We start from the raw sequence: 20,209 nt of genomic DNA, 5'->3' as shown, positions 1-20,209 counted from the left end.
GGGGGAGGGGTCTATTTTTCATAAACGCTAGTTACCGCATCGCGCTATCTGCACTTTCCACGTGTAAAGTCGAGCGCGACATTCCGAAAAAGAGGTCTGTTCCTCCCACTTTCTGCACCTTTGCGCCGTTGCACTTGGAGCGCAGAGAAGCGCGAGTAAATAAAATACGGAGAAAGTGCAGATGCAAGTTAAAGAACCAACGGGACATTTAAAAATGTCGGAAAATCGCAATTGAACCGGCGCTAGTTTTCTTTTATATCCGAGAGCAAGAGTAATCTTCAGGCTTATCCGGCAACGCAATTTTGCCGCTGAAATGACTACTTGTAATTTCTGTACAATTCGTCTTTAACGCTGACACGTAATTGAAAGTACCGGTAGTCGATACTCTCACTTTACCGATCGAGTACAAATCTCAGGTCTCTCTCGGATGCTCTCGTTGGCGACCAGCTGCAAAATGGCGAGTGCCATAGTGCGTTGTTTTCGGATTCCGGGGAGACAATTGGGTGAGTTTTGGGCATTCGTGCATCATCGGGAATCTCTGTATTGCCGCCCGTTTTTATCCCGCAACGACAAGGTGACGAGCAAGTGTTGGCACGTGTATTCCCCCAGCCACTATTTCATCCGCCACGACATATTCAACGTGACAAGGTTATGTAATTAAATAAATTCACACTTTTTAAAGGTCTCCTCGGATCGGCTGTGAGCAGTCAGCAGCAGCAGAGAACTCTCGCCGATGCTGCTCCCGAAGGAAAGGTGAGACTCTCCCTCAACATTGGACTTCTTCCATTGTCATCTTGGTTGCAGTCCTCTCTCTTGACTAAGGTCCTCAGACCAATGGGACTGATATTACCCGAGATACCGGATTTTCTGTTCCTGAACTAGGTTTGCGCCGGAACTTTGTTCCTTCCCCCCCTCCTTCAATACTTAGTTATATACTTGCCTGGTTCTGACGGTAAAATATGCAACCTAGTTCAGAAACAGAAAACAGACCGTTGGCCTGTTCTTTTCAGCTGAATTGGCTGCACTAGTTCGACAAATAGACGTACACATTGAAGGGTACATATGGGATTCTCACACTTCAGTATACGCAAATTTCTTGAACTAGTGCAGCCAACTCAGCCGAAAGGATGGATCGCTTGCATTATTGACATCTTTACGTTCTCCTTTCATAGAAACAAGGTTCACCAATGTCCGACCAAGATCGTATCTTCACGAATCTCTACGGCAGACACGACTGGAGGCTGAAGGGTGCTTTGAGCCGTGGCGATTGGTACAAGACTAGGGAGATCTTGGAGAAGGGTGCCGACTGGATCATCAACGAGATCAAGGTTTCCGGGCTGAGAGGCCGCGGTGGTGCTGGTTTCCCTTCCGGCATGAAGTGGTCCTTCATGAACAAGCCGTCGGACGGCAGGCCCAAGTATTTGGTGATCAACGCCGACGAGGGCGAGCCGGGAACTTGTAAGGACCGTGAGATTCTGCGTCACGACCCGCACAAGCTCGTGGAGGGTTGCCTGATCGCCGGTCGCGCCATGGGAGCCTGCGCCGCTTACATCTACATACGCGGCGAGTTTTACAACGAGGCGTCCAACATGCAAGTGGCCATAGCCGAGGCTTATCAGGCCGGTCTGATCGGGAAGAACGCCTGCAATTCCGGCTACGATTTCGACATCTTCGTGCAGCGAGGAGCGGGCGCGTACATCTGCGGCGAGGAGACCGCTCTGATCGAGTCGATAGAGGGCAAGCAAGGCAAGCCAAGGCTGAAGCCGCCGTTCCCGGCGGACGTCGGCTTGTTCGGCTGCCCGACGACCGTCACCAACGTGGAGACAGTAGCAGTGGCGCCTGTACGGCAGCCGATGGCTTTCCAAGTAAATCTCGCGATGAATTTTCTCTCTGTTAACTGAACAATGTCGTACTTGCAGACGATCTGCCGGCGAAGCGGAGCGTGGTTCGCCTCATTCGGACGGCCGCGCAATCAGGGCACGAAACTTTTCAATATCTCCGGTCACGTGAACAATCCGTGCACCGTGGAGGAGGAAATGTCCATCCCGCTGAAGGAGCTGATCGAGAGGCACGCGGGCGGTGTGATCGGCGGATGGGACAATTTGCTGGGCGTCATTCCCGGAGGCTCTTCCACCCCCGTAATTCCCAAGAGGTAACCGACCGGTCTCGAGCGACGATCTCACTCGCCGAGAGTCACGATGAAAATGTGTCTTGCGTAGCGTATGCGATACCGTGTTGATGGACTTCGATGACCTCATCCGAGTGCAGAGCGCGTTCGGCACGGCCGCGGTGATCGTGATGAACAAACAAACGGACATAATCAAGGCCATCACCCGTCTGATAAGCTTCTACAAGCACGAGTCTTGCGGTCAATGCACGCCTTGCCGCGAGGGTATCAGCTGGATGTACAAGATACTCAAGAGGTAGGCAAATTTGTTACATCGATTCACCCCTCTCTCTCGACGGTTTTATCACCGCGATATCATCCTCGCAGGTTCGCGGATGGTAACGCCGAGGTGCACGAGATAGACATGCTGTGGGAACTGACGAAGCAGATCGAGCTGCACACGATCTGCGCGCTGGCGGACGGCGCCGCGTGGCCGGTGCAGGGTCTGATCAGACACTTCAGGCCGGAGATCGAGGCTCGCATGAAGCAGCAGAAGCAAGCCGCGTCCGGCTGAAAAATCCTACGAGAAGTAGAAACGGAGACTAGATAGGTATAATCGCAGAGAAAGAGACGACACACTAGAGGGCGGTCCCTGTAAGATTTTATATTTATTCTCGCTGTATATATAAATGAACATAGTCGCGATTCTCATGTAACAGTGTCCTTCGAGCCCGGCGCAACGTCCGCCGGCGGTTCGACCTTAATAAAATCAACGTAAGAAGAGAACTCGGGCATATTTGTGCACATATATACATAGATGTATGTATGTAGATTGCGCGCTTAAATATATTCCTTGGAAGGGTGGAAACGAAAATTAGATCGAGTAACACGCGTTCACGGAGGAGAGCAAGTTCGGCGAAATCTCGCGTAGTCGATGCAGTGAATCGTTGCCGGGGACCAGTGATCATTTCCGTGGCGCGTTAATCGCTGGAAAATCGATACATCGGGTCTGTTCTATTCCTCTCGCGGATCCCACGAGAGCGATCCACTTTATTCGCCGACGCGAGAATGTACAACGCGCCGACGGGTTCTTGGGAAAATACACGCTGCCGGAGAGAAACGACGCGGATCGTACGCAACGGGATACGAGAAAATTGGATTTTACCTTTCGAGTGTTGGCCGAACTTACTTAGAGCCAAGATCAATATTCACCTTCCGCGCAGCAGTCCGATGCAGATAGCCGCGCGCATCTAGTATCACTCGTACGGCTTATGTGGAAATTATATCTGCTGCTGTTGCCGCAAGACGCCACCTGAGGTATACGCTTAATGGCGTTCGACGCTGTATTATGCAGAATGGAGCGGCGGAATAAACGATATCGAGTGGAAAATATTTTTGCCGAACGCACCTCGGCGGAAATGAAGTGAAGCGAGCCGCCTCTGTCCATGAATCATGCATGCGATCGCCGGGTATTTACGTTCGAACGAAACGCCGACGTTTCCGCCGGCCGGGCGGGACGGTGATGGTGCTCCGTGAAAATATCTGCCGCCAGTTTTTATATCGAACGATACTTTGCATTTATTCGTTCATTATACAAGAGAATTCACTAGCGACTAACGTTCCGCCGACTACGGTACAGATAATGATGTGGTTTTATATACGGTACAATGTGCGTATACAATATATACAAAAGCACACACACTCGTTCCCACAGACCGATATCTCTCCTCTCTCTCTCTCTCTCTCTCTCTCTCTCTCGCTCTCTCATTCACTCACTTTCTAAGCGTCATTAAAATCGCAACTGTCTTTTTCGCCGGTTTCGAAATTACCATATTTCTTTTTTGCCTTTTTTTTTATTTAATTACTTAAATAATAGATTTAAGCTAGCCGTTACGTTCGGAACAGCTCACTGACGGAGGCCGAGCTGTCCCGGTTGAGTTAGTAAGCGCACACACTGTCTTTTATGATAGGTCCGTTTTGTTATCTCTCTCTTTTCTCTCTCCCTCCCCCATGTCCCTTCTTCCTTCTCTTCCTATGTATACACATACACACATATATATATATATATATATATCCGCCAAACCCATTTTCTTTCATCGCACGTCGCCCTTATTACGTTCTCCCTTATTTCCGCTTTCCCGTATTAACGATTCTCGCGGGCAGTGATGGCAAGATTGGTTTGTCCCGAGTGCTCGCAGGTGCTCGTGCTCTAGATCGCTCTAGATTGAAAAAATATCTAGTACTAACGTGTCATGTTCCTCGAACGTTTTTTAGGCACTAACGTATTTTCCTTTCTCTCTGCGTAGACGCGCTGCGGTCAATTTATTAAGCCTCAATACGCGCGTTAATATTTAATTAATACGCAACTGCGTCTCTCTCTCTCTCTCTCTCTCTCTCTCTGCGGCCTATATTTTGATCCCGTGTGGAGAATCTTTCTATATTAAAAAGATATCTATCTGCGATCTATGGTAATAACTACACGCCAGCCAGACCCGAAAGCAGCTGTCGTACTAGATTTTCACGCGCTCGCTCTAAATCAGAGATTGTGGAGAAACTCCTATTCTAAAAATATATATATATTTATATATATGTATATTCGGCAAACTCAACCGCGTATGCATCTTCAATATAAATCGACAGCTTGTTGCGGCAGTACGAACTTAAACTTACGCTCTCGTCAATACATACTTGTGTTATCGCGGTGTACACACGCGACGATGAGATCGCGAATCAATAGCACTCGTCGGTAGGAAAAAATCACCCCTGAGCGAACATCCAGACACGTCGCGCGTAAGTTGGCCCCGTCAGAAAAGCGAAGTAGAGTCTCACCGTTGGAGGCGCAAGTTGGAAGATAAATGTCGTCGTCATCGTCGTCGCTTCCATCCTGGACGACGACGGCGCGAGGGGATTATTGTATCGTATCGCACGTTTCGCCAATCGCGTCTGGATCACTTCCCATCACTGCTCACGACTTAACGAACCGACGCTAAATACAAGCTAAAGACCGCGCGGCGTGTTTTGTTACCCGATTGCCGCGTATCCCGTCCGCTGTTCTCGCGCGTTGTTATCCGCGTGACGCAAAACAGACCTCGCCGTGTGTGTGTGTGTGTGTGTATGTGTGGTGGAGCGGTAGCTAGCTTCTTCAACGTCACGCGAGAGACAAGTGCGCGACGACGGCTTTTGTCGCCTTCGGCGCCGCTAAAGGGTCGTTCGAGCCCCCCGACGAGAATCGAGCGGACGGCTCGCGCAAATCGGTTTCCGCGCGACTCCGTAATAAAATAATGTGGCGCTCTCCTCGCATTTCACTCGCTCGCGATTGTACTTGGTTGCAGAACACCTTGTCGCCGACCGGCCGGCCTGCCACTGAAAAATCAGCCTGGTTGGACAGTTCTCGGCAAACGCGAACCGACGTGTTATACTTTCTCACTCAACGATATAAGTGCGATATAACATGCGTTGTATGTAACATCGTCGAGTGGAAGTTCTAACACGGTCTCCTTCGAACGAAAAGGCGTACGCTCGCCCATTGTCGGTTGGATTCAATTCATTTTTCAGTGTGACCGTGCTCGCTTCTCTCGAGGCCGGCGCGAGAAGAAATGTGCACGATATGATTGAAAGCTCGCTGCTCGCTCGCTCGCTCTTTGGCATGATCATTGGCTGTCGTCCGGCAAGATCACGCTTATTGTTGGAGAGCCCTGCCGCTGGACACGCGCCACCACACTTCCCCTTCCGTATATACATCTGCCATAAAAATAGACGCGCGCTTCTGTCGCGGTTCCCCCACGTCAGTCCCCTACCTGTGCCACGGAGGATACGTCCACCACCTCCACCGTCTCCTCTCTTCCTGGCGGTCGTTTCAAGGAGCTTGTTCTCGAAACCGTGCGAGACTACGCACGTGTGAATGGGAGCGGGTCTTCCTCAATGGAGAATGGTGATCGGCGTGGCATGGGAAACAATGCTGATTACCTTGCGCCCCGATCTCTCGAGGATACGACGATTAGCTGTCGGTCGACGATATCCCGTGGAATCGGACGAGCGCATAGGACGACGCTGAGCAACCGAGAGAAATGCGATGTTAACGTATCCGAGAGTTTCTCTAATAGCGTTATACACGATTAATCCGACGTATCTCTCTCTCTCTCATACACACACATTCTCTCTCTCTCTCTCGACACTTACGGAATCTTTCACAACGATATATTGACGATAAACACTAGTACACGATGATACAAAGTCGCAGGGCTTCGTCGAACTCGCTTTCCGGGGCGCACTGCCGCGCCGCGAGATAAATTTATCTCCTAGTTAGTCCCGACTCTCTTTTTCTCGTCAGGCCCAAGTGCCGGGGCGATTTAATGCCAAAAGCAACACCACCGTCGGATATAATCGATATCACTGATCCGCTCTGCCACCAAAGTCGATTTCCGGGTCGGAGGCTGACGTAAAATCTACCGCGCGAGCGGCAGCATCTCTCGAGATCGCGCCGGTTAAGCGAAACGTGCGCGCAATTTATTCTTAGATAAAGGCGTCCGCGCGCTGGAATTTGGCGAAAAAAAAATAAATCCTCGAGCGTATCCGCCGTGAATCAAAGTGTCCCGCGAGATCCCGCGAAACGTAGGGGGGGGGAGGGTAACAACACGTTTGTTCGCGCGCGTCGGTGACTATACTCGTAGAAATAGAAAAGATCGGCGACTCTCCGCGTTTCTCGTACGTCATAAATCAAGATGAACGATACGATCCATCGGAGCCATCTCCGACGGATGCATCAATCTTCGCGTGTGCTGCGCGAAGGGGAGAAGGGCGTCTCTCGCGCTCCAGTGGCAGTGACTTTTTGACCGACTGCTCATAAAAGCGGCCGGGACTATCGCGTTTTTCAGCAACATTTGTCTCTCGCGCAGCGCTACGGCGATTCGTTGGAGCAAGGAATCGCGCTGGTCTTTCCACCGAGCGAAAGTCAAAGTCACTCGCTCGCGACGCACCGATGAAAGACGAGTCCCGCTAACGTCGTGAAACACAAAGGTATCCACCGGAAGCTGAGACGACGAAGCTCCTGCGCGATTTGTAACGCGCCGACTGCTCGCGCAGGACGAGGCTGCTGTCACAGGCGGGCGAGAAAGGAGTTTGCAGGAACAGCCGTCGCGACGACTCGCACTCGGATTTCACACGCCGCGGCCTAACTGGGTTGCGGCGAGGTGTCGCTCGGGGGTTTACACGGGGGTTGGGAGGGAGGAGCAGCGCGCGATTGAGAAAGCTGGAAGCGCTGCGTGAGCAGCGAGACAAAACTAACAATAACGACGATCTGATTTATTATTTGGCTGCCAGAATCAGGACAGTGCGAGGGTTTAAACGTAAGGATCGGTAACAACGTTGTCTTTTGTCGCTGTGATTAATTCGCGCGGTAGCGTCGTCTCGGTTGATATCTCTCGCGCGAGAAGTCGCCGGCGGCCCGAGAACGGAGGATCCCTGCCAGAACGTACGACGAAACGAGAGCGGACCCGTCTCGCGAGAGCTAACGTGCATTTCTGCCGCGTTGATACGTGTGCGAGCGACCGGCCGCGAATCGTTTCACCGTTCGCTCTACGAACGTCGCGCGATAACGACGCCGGGCGTCGCGCGATAACACCATATATCGTCGCGGCGAGCTGTGCAGAAATGCAAATCGAGCGACGAGATTGTTCCCGCAATCCCATTTCTCTCGGATCGCAGCCCCGAGGAATCCGACGGCCGAGTTGTAGGAGAATGTAACTGTATACTCGTGGTGTGTGTGTCTGTCTGTGAAAATGATCCGTGTATTTGCGTGTATGTGATGGTCAAGATCGCTCGTTGGCGGATGGAAGGCACGGGGTAAGGATATCAAAAGGGGGTTCGAGACTCGGCGACGACGACTCGCCGAGGAATCCGCGCGGATCAGCCTCGATCACGTCGGAACTATCGATCGTCGCCGGTCCAGTCGCTGGCCGCCCACGCCGGCAGCGGCGTCTCGTACTCCCATCCCGGTCCGCAGTAACGCCACGCGTGCAGATACATCACCAGGTCCGAGGGCTTCGGGTCCCTGTACTTAACTTTGCACTCGTAGCAGTGCGGGTCGACGGTGACCTTGTCGTTGGCGAAGCTCGAGTCCGGCGGCTCCGAGCCCGTCTGGGTTCCCACGGTGACTTTCGAGGCTTTCAGCTGCTCCTGCTGCGGCGGCTGCTGCTGCTGCTGCTCGTCTTCGAGCAGACCCGGAGTGGACGACGGTGAAGAGCCGTCCTTGTCGTTGGCGGAGCTCAGCATCCGCTCTTCCATCTCCAGCTTCGGCTTGAACAGACTCATCTCCGAGTCGCCATCCATGCCCAGCCAATTTTCGGCGTTGTGAATACTGATGAGATCCCTCACGAGCTCCTCGTCGGTCTTGCCGATGTTGCCGCCCTTACCCTTGTGCGGGCCGAAGACCACGTGGTTGTAGAGCGGGTCGTTTACCACCGGATAGCCGAGATACTGCAGGTGGACGCGGATCTGATGCATACGTCCGGTTTGCGGCTTGCAGAGCACCACGGACGACTTGCCGTTGTAGCTGAGACGCTTGAAACGGGTGATGCAATCTTTGCCCTTCTCGGAGACCTTGCAGACGCCAATCTTGTAGGAGACGACCTCAATCGGCTCCGAGCAGATCACCTCCTCCTCGGGGAACTCGCCCTCCACTCGACACACGTACTGCTTGTGGACCTGAAACGTGCACACGCATTACCAACGTCGTCCTCGTTGCCGCACGATTCCGGTGAGCCGCGCCGGTTTTTCCCGCAGCAGCAGAATGCGCTTACGCAACCGACCTGTCGATTTCTTATTTGGTGCTCCATCTGCCTCGCCTTCTTCGGCGTCCTGCCGAACAGAAGGATACCGCTGGTGAGTCGATCCAGCCTGTGAATGGTCCTGAGGTTTTTCAAGTTGTACTCCTTCGCCAGGATGAAGACCACGGTGTTGTGCCGGTAGCGGCCGCACGGGTGCACCTGCGACCACAAGCAACGGTTCTCGAACGGTCATCATCAGTTTCACTCTCCTTCCCAAGCCTTATCGCTTGGGTTAGAATTGAATTTTCCGCGGTCTCGCGGAACTTTCGAATCGCGCTATGACCAGCCACGGATCTGCAGGTACAGCCAGCGGCGTCCGCGCGCGTCCGTCAGAACAGCGGCGCAATAACGGCGCACCGACACCGATAATCCGAAATTAATTTCGACGATTAAAGGCCACGGAAATTCCGGAGGCTCGGCTTCGCAACGCCGGCGAACAACGATTTGTCACGCGTGTAAACGCTGCCGCTGACGCGTCCCGCGCGTTCTATTTTCTTTTCATCTTCAAACTAAATACCCAACTACGTAATTAGAACTTTTCCATCATTTATTAACGATAATCTCCCTCCGGGACGTCTTTATCGCCGGAGTTTCTCCGAAGCCGTGTAACAGCGAATCGGCGTCGCGACGAATCGCAATTGCGTAACGTCCCGACGTCCGCACGCGAAAATTAATTCGACCAATCGACTGACCGGAGGTCAGTCCCGGCCTCTTCTCTCGCAAGTAGGCAGGCAGGCAGGCAGGTTAGGCAGGCAGGCAGCCAGACAGGCTAGAAGAGAGGTACTTGAGAAAGCGACCATTAAGTCGCTTATGCGCCGCGCGGGCACTTGTGCATCGGATTATTTTTGCATTAATGCCCGGCGGTCGTTGCGCAAGCTCTTGTTAACGACCCCCGGACGACGCGCCGTGCATTCGATGACATTTGAAGAGAGTGGCCGGCCGGCTCCTCGCCAGCCAACGGAGAGTATACGCGCTGTGTTAATCGCGCGCGAGACCGCCTCCTCTCGTCTCACATCTTCCAGCGAGCGGAATGAGACGGATTTTCGAAATCACCGTCGCGACGTAACCGAACGGCTGTCGAAAGCGCGGGAGGAGGAATGAGAAAGGAGCGACGAGAAAACGAGGAGACAGAAAGAGAGAATGGGGGGGCATCAATCTCGCGGAGTTATCCCGCTTTTCGAAGACTCACGCTTTATCTCCCCAACATGTGTACACTGTTGCGCACTTTAGATTACCGCGGAGCGAAATAATTGACATCGACGCTGTTGAAATAAAGAAGGAAGAGAGAGAAGAAAAAGAAGGGAGGCCACTCGGCTTTCTCCAACCAGAAAGCCTTTTACCTTAACCGTTAGTTACGCCAATGAATCACCGATACCGACGAGAGTCTCCAACGCGCCGGGCTTGGGCGGGATTGCATTACACATGCGCCACGAAACGGTATTCTTGTCCTTTATGCGTTTCCACTAGAGCTCGACCGTCCATGGAGCCCGACATTATCGCAAACGGCAGTAATAGCGCGGAATAAATTGTCCGTGATTTGCGAGCGGGCGTAACGCGCACGATTAACATTTTAATGGTGAGTTTTATTCGCGCGCCCGCGGCCGTTGTTGGTAGTCCGTGCCGTCTCGCGACTTCAAAACGTTTACGCGAATGTTTCCGCGAATTTTCCCTCTCATTTTCCCCCCCCCCTTTTTCCCTCTTTTCCTTCCGTTCATTGTCGCACGTTCATTCCCCCCATCCTCCCCACCTCTCTCTCATTCATCGGGTCCGGAAATGTCAAGAGAGACCCCCACCTCCCGAGGCCGACGCGAGCCGAAACGTTGCATTTTAAAACGGCGAGCTCGTTAAGACCCTTGACATTCGCCTCCGTTAACCGCGCTGTTGGCTGCAGTTCGAAAAACGACTCGTTAGCGGCGATTTAGTCGCGTTTATCGCACTCGCGTCCAAGGAACACACCGGCGAAATCGGAAAGCCGACGCGGTGGTAAAGAAGCGAAAGTCCGCGCTTCGGTGTGTAGTCGGCGCGGTGTATTCATTCCGGGGAAACACTCGGGTATATATTTAGATAAAGCGACGGCGGAACTTCATTAGCGGGGTGCGGGAGAAAAAAGACAAAAGAAACAGGTCCCCGCGGGGACTACTCTCTCTCTCTCACTCTCTCTCTCTCTCTCTAAATTCGACGGTAATGGACTCTAACTTTAGGAGCGTGTTCTAGGAATAAATTTTAATAAAAGCGGTTAGTGCATAAGAACAGCTTCTGGGAGCGCAGCGACGAGGAAGTGCGCGATCTCAAGAGCTGCGAAGCGGTTTGATCGTCCCGAAGAATTGTCATGCGAGGATCACGACGTGAATGTGTGCATGCATATGTGTCTCGGTGAGACAGTACGGCAAACACTGTTTGTTTCTTTTTCTGTTTCTGGCAGTACAGTTCTGGCAGTACACCACTTACAGGGATGGAGGCGGGCTTGTTGACCACGACGACGTCCTCGTCCATGTGTATCACCGTGATCGGCTCCGAGGTGACAGGCACCTCGTGTCTGCAACACACCAATCGCAACCAGCTTAACGTGGCTTTGCTCCGTTTGCACTTACACATCTCGCGCACGTGGACGCAGGCTCATCCGTACGCACGTATTCGTGCGTACGCGCACACATTCGTACACACACATACACATACACATACGCGTCAATTGTGCAGCAGATAGCAGGTAGTTCGTGGGAAGTGCTGTCGATCGACTCGACGCAGCTAACCGGCAATAAAGTCCGACCGATAATTACTGTAACGTCGAGAAACGCCGGCGGCGATCGCCAATTGATAACCCCGCAGTCTCCGCTTATCGGCGCGACTCGGCGCGTTTTAACACCGGACCGGTGAATTTCTCGCTCGTTGCGGTCGAGGGATGCTATCGTGATTCCGATTCACGAAAGCCCGGGTCGATTGCAACATTATCCGACCATAAACGCGCCACGAAAGTCACGCACCGCTCGGCGGTGTTCCCATACAAACGCGCGCAAAAACGGGTCGCGCGAAACACGCTTTTATCTGACGTTGAGGTGAACGGGTTTAATGGCGAAGGACATCGAGAAGAGAGAAAGTGAGGAGACGGCACGCCGATGAGAGAAAAAGAGAGAACTGAAGGAGAGGAGAAAAAAAAGAGGAAAAAAAAGGAAAGAAAGAAAAACAGAGGAAGAAGAAGAAGTGGGTACATGCGCGCGGCGGCTCCAATTATGTGTTCCATCTACCTAATGCATTTCCACTTCACAATACCATGTTCGCACCTACTGTGCGCGCACAGACGTCCTATGCAGTGCATTCTATTCACAAACGATAAGGAGACCTCTACGGACGATAGAGAAAAAGACAGAATAGAGGAGAGAAAAGGATGAGACAGAGAGAGAGAGAGAGAGAAGCCTTCGGCGCGTGGAGATTGAATTTGCGAAATCTTTTTCCGTCACTTTGCAAAGTGCCGCGTTCACGATAAATGACGTTCGCGATGGAAGACAGCCGGGAATATCGGATAAAACACGTGACAAACAGAATTCAATTCGCGAGAGCAAGATGTCCGTGAACTTTGCAAATTGCAACATCACGGAAAGAGGTGTGTGTGCGTGTGTGTACGCAGCGACGCGTTTTCTCGCAGAAACTAATCGCAAATCGATGCATCGTTTATTAGTTCTATTGTCGCGCGAATTGCTTCGCAGCGGATCGACACGGTAGCGCAATAGATCGCGAAAGACGGCATAACGTGGAAATATAGATCGAGGGCACATACTCGCGACGTTCCACGGCTGTACTCGCTCTCTGAAAATGCACCTTCCCGGCGGATAGCAGCACAATTCAATTATCCACAATCTAATTAATGTAACACAGCGACCAAGATCGTTACGTCTGTGACCGCCTAGTCGAGCCCATTATCACGTGCATAACATTAATAAAACCAACAATGTTAGTCACGCATTTTCTATTCTAATGTTTTAGCATTGCTCTCTATCAATTAGGTGGCGTGCCTTTTCCCCTGTACTTCCCCTTTCAAAGTGGAAAGCGAAGAACGACGGGCAACAGATAATTACGGGTGGATACTTATCCTGAAGCACGTAATTCACAGTGCCGTCGCCGCGTCCTTTTATTCGGCGCGTTTCTTCCTGCACGCTTCCCGAAGAATGGTTTAGGATGGCGCGAGGTGATGCAAGAGAAGAAGAAGAAGAAAAGAACGGACGACCGTGTGCCACGGCACGAAAACCGAGAATGAGCAACTCCTATCTTCCAATTGGCTGACGCGATATTATGCAACCTCAGAAACGAAAAGCGATAAATCGCTTTCGTCTCGTAAATCACCTCTCCGTTCCAACATTTCGGTCCGCCGCTTTCAAAGTATCTTCACAGTGCACACAGAAACACATACGTGCACACGTACATACCCCGTGCATACCCGTAAACGAGCTCGCGCGCGCGACCTCCCGCCGTGCCTTAAAGTTCGCGACAGAATTTCGAAGCGCGCGACACATAAAGGGAGCATTAAATCATGTAGCATTCCGTCCCGTCGAGGTGGCGTCGAATAACACACGCGAAGTGTAACGTTACGATTCTCTTATTCCTATATTTAGCTGGCAACCGTTTCAGATGCGCCGTCGCCCCTGGACTCCGCTCCATTGCTCATCCCTTATTAACTCCGATCGCGAGCTGCTCTCTCCGAACAGGCGCCGCTGCTCATTCTCTATTTATCGGATCAACATATGAAGTAACGAATAATTATCGAGTCATCGGAGAGGCAGCCTCGAATTAAATATGCACGACCGCATCGACCCGTCCTGATTGCGTTCGAAGTATCCTCTCTCTCTCTCTCTCTCTCTCTCGAGCCCGTGCAACGGGATTTTGCGGCGAAATACTATCGATCGACCGAAGAATCGGATTCGAGGGCCGCGGTTGGCGCCCATGTTGATGACGCGTTGTATCTCGCGTGACATTTGCAAGGTGCGACATCACAATCGGTTTGCGTGCCGCACGTCGGTCGACCCGAGCGTCCCAAGTGCGCCTTCCAAATTTAACACGCGGGTCACATGCCGATGTGACACGCACGCTTTTCACCGTCCGCGAGATATACGCGCGCGCGCGTTGACAAACGCGCGGACTGCCGCGGCACACGGCTAAGTAATGCTATTATTTGCGGGGCCGAAAGGCGCGGGGAATTGTTGTTACTTGGGCGGAAAGGCGACCGATTTATTTTCGGATCGGCCGGCCGCGATAGTCGGCGAATTGCGAAAAGGCATTCTGCGAGCGGACGAGCGGCAATCAACGGGCGCGTTAGGCTGGATTCGCACCAGTCTAGACGCCGGGAGGCAAGCGTCCGTCAATCCCCCGTCACAACACTTTCCAACGCTTAATGGCTCGGATACAATAAAAGGAGAATAAGAAACAAAGAATCGAATATAGGGAATTGAGAGCGGGAAATTAAATGTCGAACAACCATGCTTCAATCCATAATAAAGAAACGGAGAACTAGGATTCAAAACACCGTCGAAATTCGATCCCATCACCGGGGGAAAAAGTGTTGCCGTTCAAGCGATATTTGCTCGATCCAAGTAAAATGGTTACTCCTTGGCGAGTATTTAGTAGAGGTAGAAATACAATCGACTGTATACAATGTATATGTGGTATTTCCTTCCTATGAGTAGACATTTACTTGTGCGTGTGAAAATAATTGCGACAAGTGTTAAATTCATAATATCGAGAGTATCAGAATGACGCGCGCCGACGACGATTGAACGACGATGCGTGCGCGTCTATCACTTGCGAAATTTGCTTTATTTACCGCTCGCGCGCGCACGATCTTCGCGAGTTGGTACCTCGAGCAATTAACCGAAATTCAGCGTGCCAACGTCGCACGGGTGTTAATTCTCTCATCATTTCGACGTGTTTTGATACGGTCGCGCGAATAGGAAATATACGCGAGTTAATTGTAACCGTCGACCGCGGGAAAGCCTGCCGGGCGATTGTTACAGCACGCGCGCGATTGTTTCAACCGGACATTTTCCACCGGCGGTATCGTCGGTGAGCAATGTTTGACCATAAACTTGGCGAAATTGAGAAAGCAAATTGTAAATTATTTTATAGCGAATTTCGGCAAATTTTCCACCGCCATCGCCGCCCACCACCACCGCCGAGTTTATATAGGTGGTTCTATATATAATTGAATAATATTGACTCTCTGCACCGACGCGCGATGCCGTAATCGACGTTGACGCACGTGCGTTCGATATTTTCCGTCTAATTTTCCCCGGTGTTTATTTTACCGATTCTAAATTCCAAGCGAATTATACGCGACGCTCGCGGGACGTGTACACGGGAGTTGCGTTTTCGTTAGGTCCCTCCGTTACGCTTTGCCTTTTTGGCACGCTGTTTGATGCTCACAGAGACTCCCGGGACGTGATACACGTATATATGTCCGTATATTTCTCTCACATATATTTCTATATATAGTTCTACATTATAACCGGATAATATTGACTCTCCACTCCCTCGCGCGCAATCGATGCGTTTACCGAGCGTGATTCTATATTCGTACGCGCCGTTCGATCCGACCGTTTATTTCTCCACTTGGCGACCTGAGTGACGAGAGGAATTTTTTTCACCGACGACTTTGATTGCACTCCTCCTTATATACGCGCGTCAATGCACGCGCGGTTCCGCAAAAAAAAAAAAAGAAGAAAAAATGAAAGGAGAATGAAGGTATCTGCGAGTGCAGCGAAGGTCGCATGAATTCGCGATCTACGCGTGATAATAACACCTGTAAAGCTGCGGCGTTACGGCTTCGGTGTGCATAATTTGCGCATGGAACGGCGTCAGCAGTTCATACAATGTACGTCATATTATGCACTCAGACCGCCGCGTAATCTAATTAATATATAAGTGAACATAATCGTTTCGGGGTCTGCCCCCGTTGATTCGCAGCGACCGAGCATAACGGGGAAACAGCGGCGAGAGCGCGTGCGAGCGAGCGAGCGAGCGAGCGAGCGAGAGAGAGAGAGAGAGAGAGAGCATCTGGCTTCACGGTAACTATCATTCCACGTTTCGAAGCGAAACGAACCACTTCCGAGGGGATTTCGCCGGCTCGGCTAAATTTATGGTAACGACATTCTAACGAAATCAACGAGTCCGCCGTGGGAATTCACCGACGATCGACTTTTACGTAATGAATCATCGGTGCGCGTGATTAGGCTTCGGCAAAAAGCCCGAGCGTCGTTTCGATCGTATCAATTTGTCGTTTGGGACCGTTTCTCGCGGCTTCCGTACACGCGGCCCTTCGAGGAGTTCACCCGAGAGTTTGAAGACTCGACTCAGGCGAGAGGGAAACTGCATTGATCAGGAGACACTTCCCCCACTGATACACTGTCACGAAACGATTAATGATTATTACTTTGTAACGTTATTATATTTCTCGTTGGTCCCTCCTTCAATCGACGATCAGTTCGATGAAATCGCGCCCCTTTGTCGGGAATCGATACAAATACACGCGTGCGCACGCACGCACATACACACACACACATCCCTCCTTTAGCACTGCTATCTCGCCGCGGAACCCTTAACAGCTTCATGCATGAAACATCGATTCACTACAATACGCTTTAATGTGTCAAAGCGTTCGGGTGTCCCTCGTAGGACCAACGGCCGGTGACCATTCGAGCCCAGCCGTGCGAACTATCAAGTTCTATTGGGACGAGAGATCGTGTAACGAATAACGTGATTACCGAGATACAAATCGGCCAACTGGATGGACTTTCACCGGCTGTTAATTGTCTACCGGGCGACATCGACTTCCCGCGATTTGCGAGCGAACCAAACGACCGGGCCGGCCATCAATTACGCCCGTGTCATTATCTCCGCTCATTATCGACCCACGATAGTTGGGAGGAAGAAAATCCCGTTACTCCCTGCGTCGACTGTCTACGATACACACACCGGGGGCGGAGAACAAAATTTTTCGCGCGAATCCGCTTACCGACGACATTACAATCGTAAGCTTTCATATTGGACGATGATCGGACTGTGCGATGATTATCAGCGAATCCAACGATATCTCAGCACTCAGTTAATAAGAGGTTGGTAGGCTGATCTGATGTTTCCGCATAATTTTTCGACCGAACGTATCGACTGTCCCGATTTATTATCATTTATATAAGGCTTAACGTCCCAGCTCAGATATCTAAATAAGGAAATGTTCACTTTCCTCAGTTTCCCGACGTCGGACACTTCATGGGAAGTCCAGCACAATCCAAACGTTGGTGCATGCTAAGAAAAATGAGATGTCCGATGTTACTGATTTTTTTTCTTTTACGTATCCCGTGATATTCTTAGGGTTGTCTCAGACGAAGTGGATACTTGTTTTAAAATGCCTTCAGATTTTCGCTACCACTCATTATTCTTCATGCGAGTCTTTGTATGCGAGTCAAGTATAATTTACTTTCGTATTATTTTCCCAAAGAGAATACTCACTTTTCCCCCCCGTTTTATCTAATAACAAATAATAATACGAATAATCGTGTTGCATCTCGGCCAATAATATATCGAGCTTGCCGGTGCAGTCGCGCTATGTCGTGCGGCCGATCGACACATCCTCCCGATCGCGCATGCGATTATTCGAACGTCCTGTTATCTCCGGAGGAAGGACTCTTCTTCGAGCCTGCCACCGCAGGCCTCATTAGCTTTCTGAAGTAGCGACGCGATCATCTCGCTTCGTTAGGCCCAAACAGACAGCTCGATTCCGAATCGCAGTTTAATTTCCCAGCGGCACAAAGGACTGCGGGCGCGGACGTAAAGCGATTATCGAACGATCAGACCGCGGGATAGACTTGGCCCCTGTGCTAAGTTCAACGGCGAATGGGTCGCGCTAACTCCGCCGGACCGCGGACGAATCTCGGTCTCTCGTCGCCGACGAAATGCGCTTTCGAGACAGAGAGAGAGAGAGCCAACACGGGGAATTCAGACACCGTGCTCGACGCTCGCGTCGGTCTCGCCGCGAAAGGAGCAAGAATTGACATAAAGGGTCGCAGAAACGGTCCGAGTTAATTGCAGTTTGAAACTGTCGGTTACGCTAAGGCGGGTTTCCGCTCTCGCGAAAAACGCCGCGACATCGTCGTTGTCAACGCTCCGAAGCCTCACTTCGTTTCACTCCCGGCCAGTCGTAATCTATTAGCGCGTCTGTTAAGTTCGCGAGACAATTTCCGCCGGCCGAAAGTCGCGTCACGAAGCGACGACTGATGCGTGCGTTTTCGCTCGTTGCTAATCTCACTCGTCGTCGTGATGAAAAATGAGCGATCGCGAAATTAAATCCGCGACATTCTCCTCGGATTTGCATTCCCGACGAGTCGATGTGTCCGCCGGACATTATCTTTTATACAAGCGATTTTTCGCGACACCGGTCACGCGGCCTCCGACACTCGCTCGGAAAAATGAAGAAGGTGACTCGCCGCGAGACGCGAAGAGGCGCGCATGTACGCCAACGGAGGCGACATCACGGACTCCCCCGCGACGTTGCCGAGGCATCAAATTAGAATTTCATGAGAATCCTCAATTAGTTTGAGCATGCATAGGTAGCTAGTCGCGCGCTCCTGGACACACACAAGCCGGTAAGACGAGAACCGGTGGCTTCCCGCGCGTAATAGACGGCGCAGGCTCCTTCAACTTCAAATTACGTCTCGAGACCGCTAAATCCACTCCAGGATTAATCTATCGCAAATTATACGCTCGCGGATGACGAGCGGCTTCCAACGGCGAGAGGAGAAAAAATCGCGCTGTCCGTCCTACGGTTATTTTCCCCGCAGGAGCCACTACTTCATTGCATTTCCTCGCGATCTTCGCGAGATGATTCGCGCGCAATTACACACCGTGTTTCGACGAATATAAACGCAAATTGTCCCGCTCGCGTATACCTCAGAATCGCGGAAACGTATCGTGTCGCGCGCGCCAATGTGTGAGCGCACTTGGACAAATATTTGTCCGTTCTACGACGCACGCGTGACGCAAAGTTACTCAATTCTCTCGTGATGCAGCGAGAAAAGAAGAAGACTCGAGCGCAGGTGCTAAAGGGGTGAGAGAGAGAGAGAGTGGACGCAGGGGGGGAGGGGAGGAGGAGGTGTCGGAGAAGCGTGTCGGGGGTCGAGGGCGCGACTCGAACACGGCGACAGGTTGATTTATTAGCGTGGACCGGGTTGCACGATGATATCGGGACAGAGGTTGGAGGTCGGGCACCTCCTTCTGCGCTTCACCCTCGTGTCTGCAGCACGTAAGGAGTGCCTGCAGGTGTCCCGGTCTTATCGTGCGGATCACGATTTCCATGAGGCCTCCGAGGTGTGCGCAACAACAGTCCCGAGTTTTCTCTCTGACCCGCTAATGTTGATTTATCCTCGTCTCGCCTTGTCCGCGAAATTTTCGCGAAAATTCCCCTCGCGTCCCCCGCTCGACTGCCGTCGGTCGTCGCCTTAATGTTCCATTACTCCGCGTTACCGTATTATTAACATCCCCTTGCACGGCCTTGCTCCATCTCTCGCAGCAGCAACGCACGCGTCTTCGCGATCGATCTTCGCGCTGATTACCCCCGCTCGTGCCGGCCGAGTCCATCAAAAGGCGGATATTAACCGGTTACTTCCTCAACAAATATCACGGACCATCCGCTGCGTTTCGCGAAGCTTTCACGGCGGTCGCGCGATCGATATTGTAAAGAAGCTTCGGGGGAAGATTAATCGCGCGGAAGGCAGAAAATGGAGGCGGGCGTACATCCTTCGCGGACGTGGACGCGTTACCAATGCATCGACGGGGACCTCTCTCTCTCTCTTCCCCTCCCTTCTGCGAAATTACACGGCCAGCCCGACGGAAGCGGATCGTTCACCTACGGAGGCGGCTCTTCTGCTTAATTGAATCATCCTACCCAATTTCCCGCGTCACCGGAGGGACGTACACCCTGGAACGCCCCAGGTAGGAGGACGAGATCCTGCAACGACGGCCGGCAACGAGAGACGCTCGTCACGCCCACGAGTTTTCGCCAAAGGGTCTTTCGATGGGTTATTCCGCAGCATCGATCGCGTACATCGGGGCATTAATTGAAAAATGGAGCCGGAGCACTGCCGGCGTTGAAATGGTCCGCTCCGCAGGAGTCGCGGGACCATTATTTCCGAGGACGCGCCGAAAGTGTCCGCTTGAACGAAACCTTCGCATTTCTTCGTTTCACGAGCGAACAATTACGAGTTGATAGTTCTCTGACCGTCATCTCGCGGGGGGGGGGGGG

General features: G+C 51.9%; 2 protein-coding genes across 5 annotated transcripts in view; one reads left to right on the top strand and one right to left on the bottom strand.

Annotated features, from left to right (window-relative positions):
* The first annotated feature begins 392 nt into the window (after positions 1-392).
* On the top strand, positions 393-3,808 carry LOC106743476 (NADH dehydrogenase [ubiquinone] flavoprotein 1, mitochondrial). Its single transcript, XM_014617343.1, has 6 exons — positions 393-503; positions 683-753; positions 1,173-1,841; positions 1,920-2,152; positions 2,220-2,423; positions 2,495-3,808. Exons 1-6 carry the CDS (start codon positions 428-430, stop codon positions 2,679-2,681), a joined length of 1,440 nt encoding a protein of 479 aa, XP_014472829.1. The 5' UTR covers positions 393-427; the 3' UTR covers positions 2,682-3,808.
* A 143-nt stretch (positions 3,809-3,951) lies between these two features.
* Positions 3,952-20,209, bottom strand: part of LOC106743475 (RNA pseudouridylate synthase domain-containing protein 2-like) — a 106,400-nt gene continuing 90,142 nt past the window's right edge. For all 4 annotated transcript variants that reach the window (XM_014617340.1, XM_014617339.1, XM_014617341.1 and 1 more), the window contains 3 exons: positions 11,380-11,467; positions 8,914-9,090; positions 3,952-8,809 (listed from right to left, as the gene is read on the bottom strand). In XM_014617340.1, the coding sequence (XP_014472826.1) occupies positions 8,033-8,809; positions 8,914-9,090; positions 11,380-11,467 (1,042 nt within the window). In that variant the 3' untranslated portion in view covers positions 3,952-8,032. The remainder of the gene's footprint in view (positions 8,810-8,913; positions 9,091-11,379; positions 11,468-20,209) is intronic.

The sequence above is a fragment of the Dinoponera quadriceps genome, unplaced genomic scaffold (assembly GCF_001313825.1).
Source record: "Dinoponera quadriceps isolate SergipeBrazil2010 unplaced genomic scaffold, ASM131382v1 scaffold1069, whole genome shotgun sequence".
Taxonomy (NCBI): Eukaryota; Metazoa; Arthropoda; class Insecta; order Hymenoptera; family Formicidae; genus Dinoponera; species Dinoponera quadriceps.
Note: the sequence above shows the minus strand (reverse complement) of the source record. Positions and strands in the feature narration are given on the sequence as shown.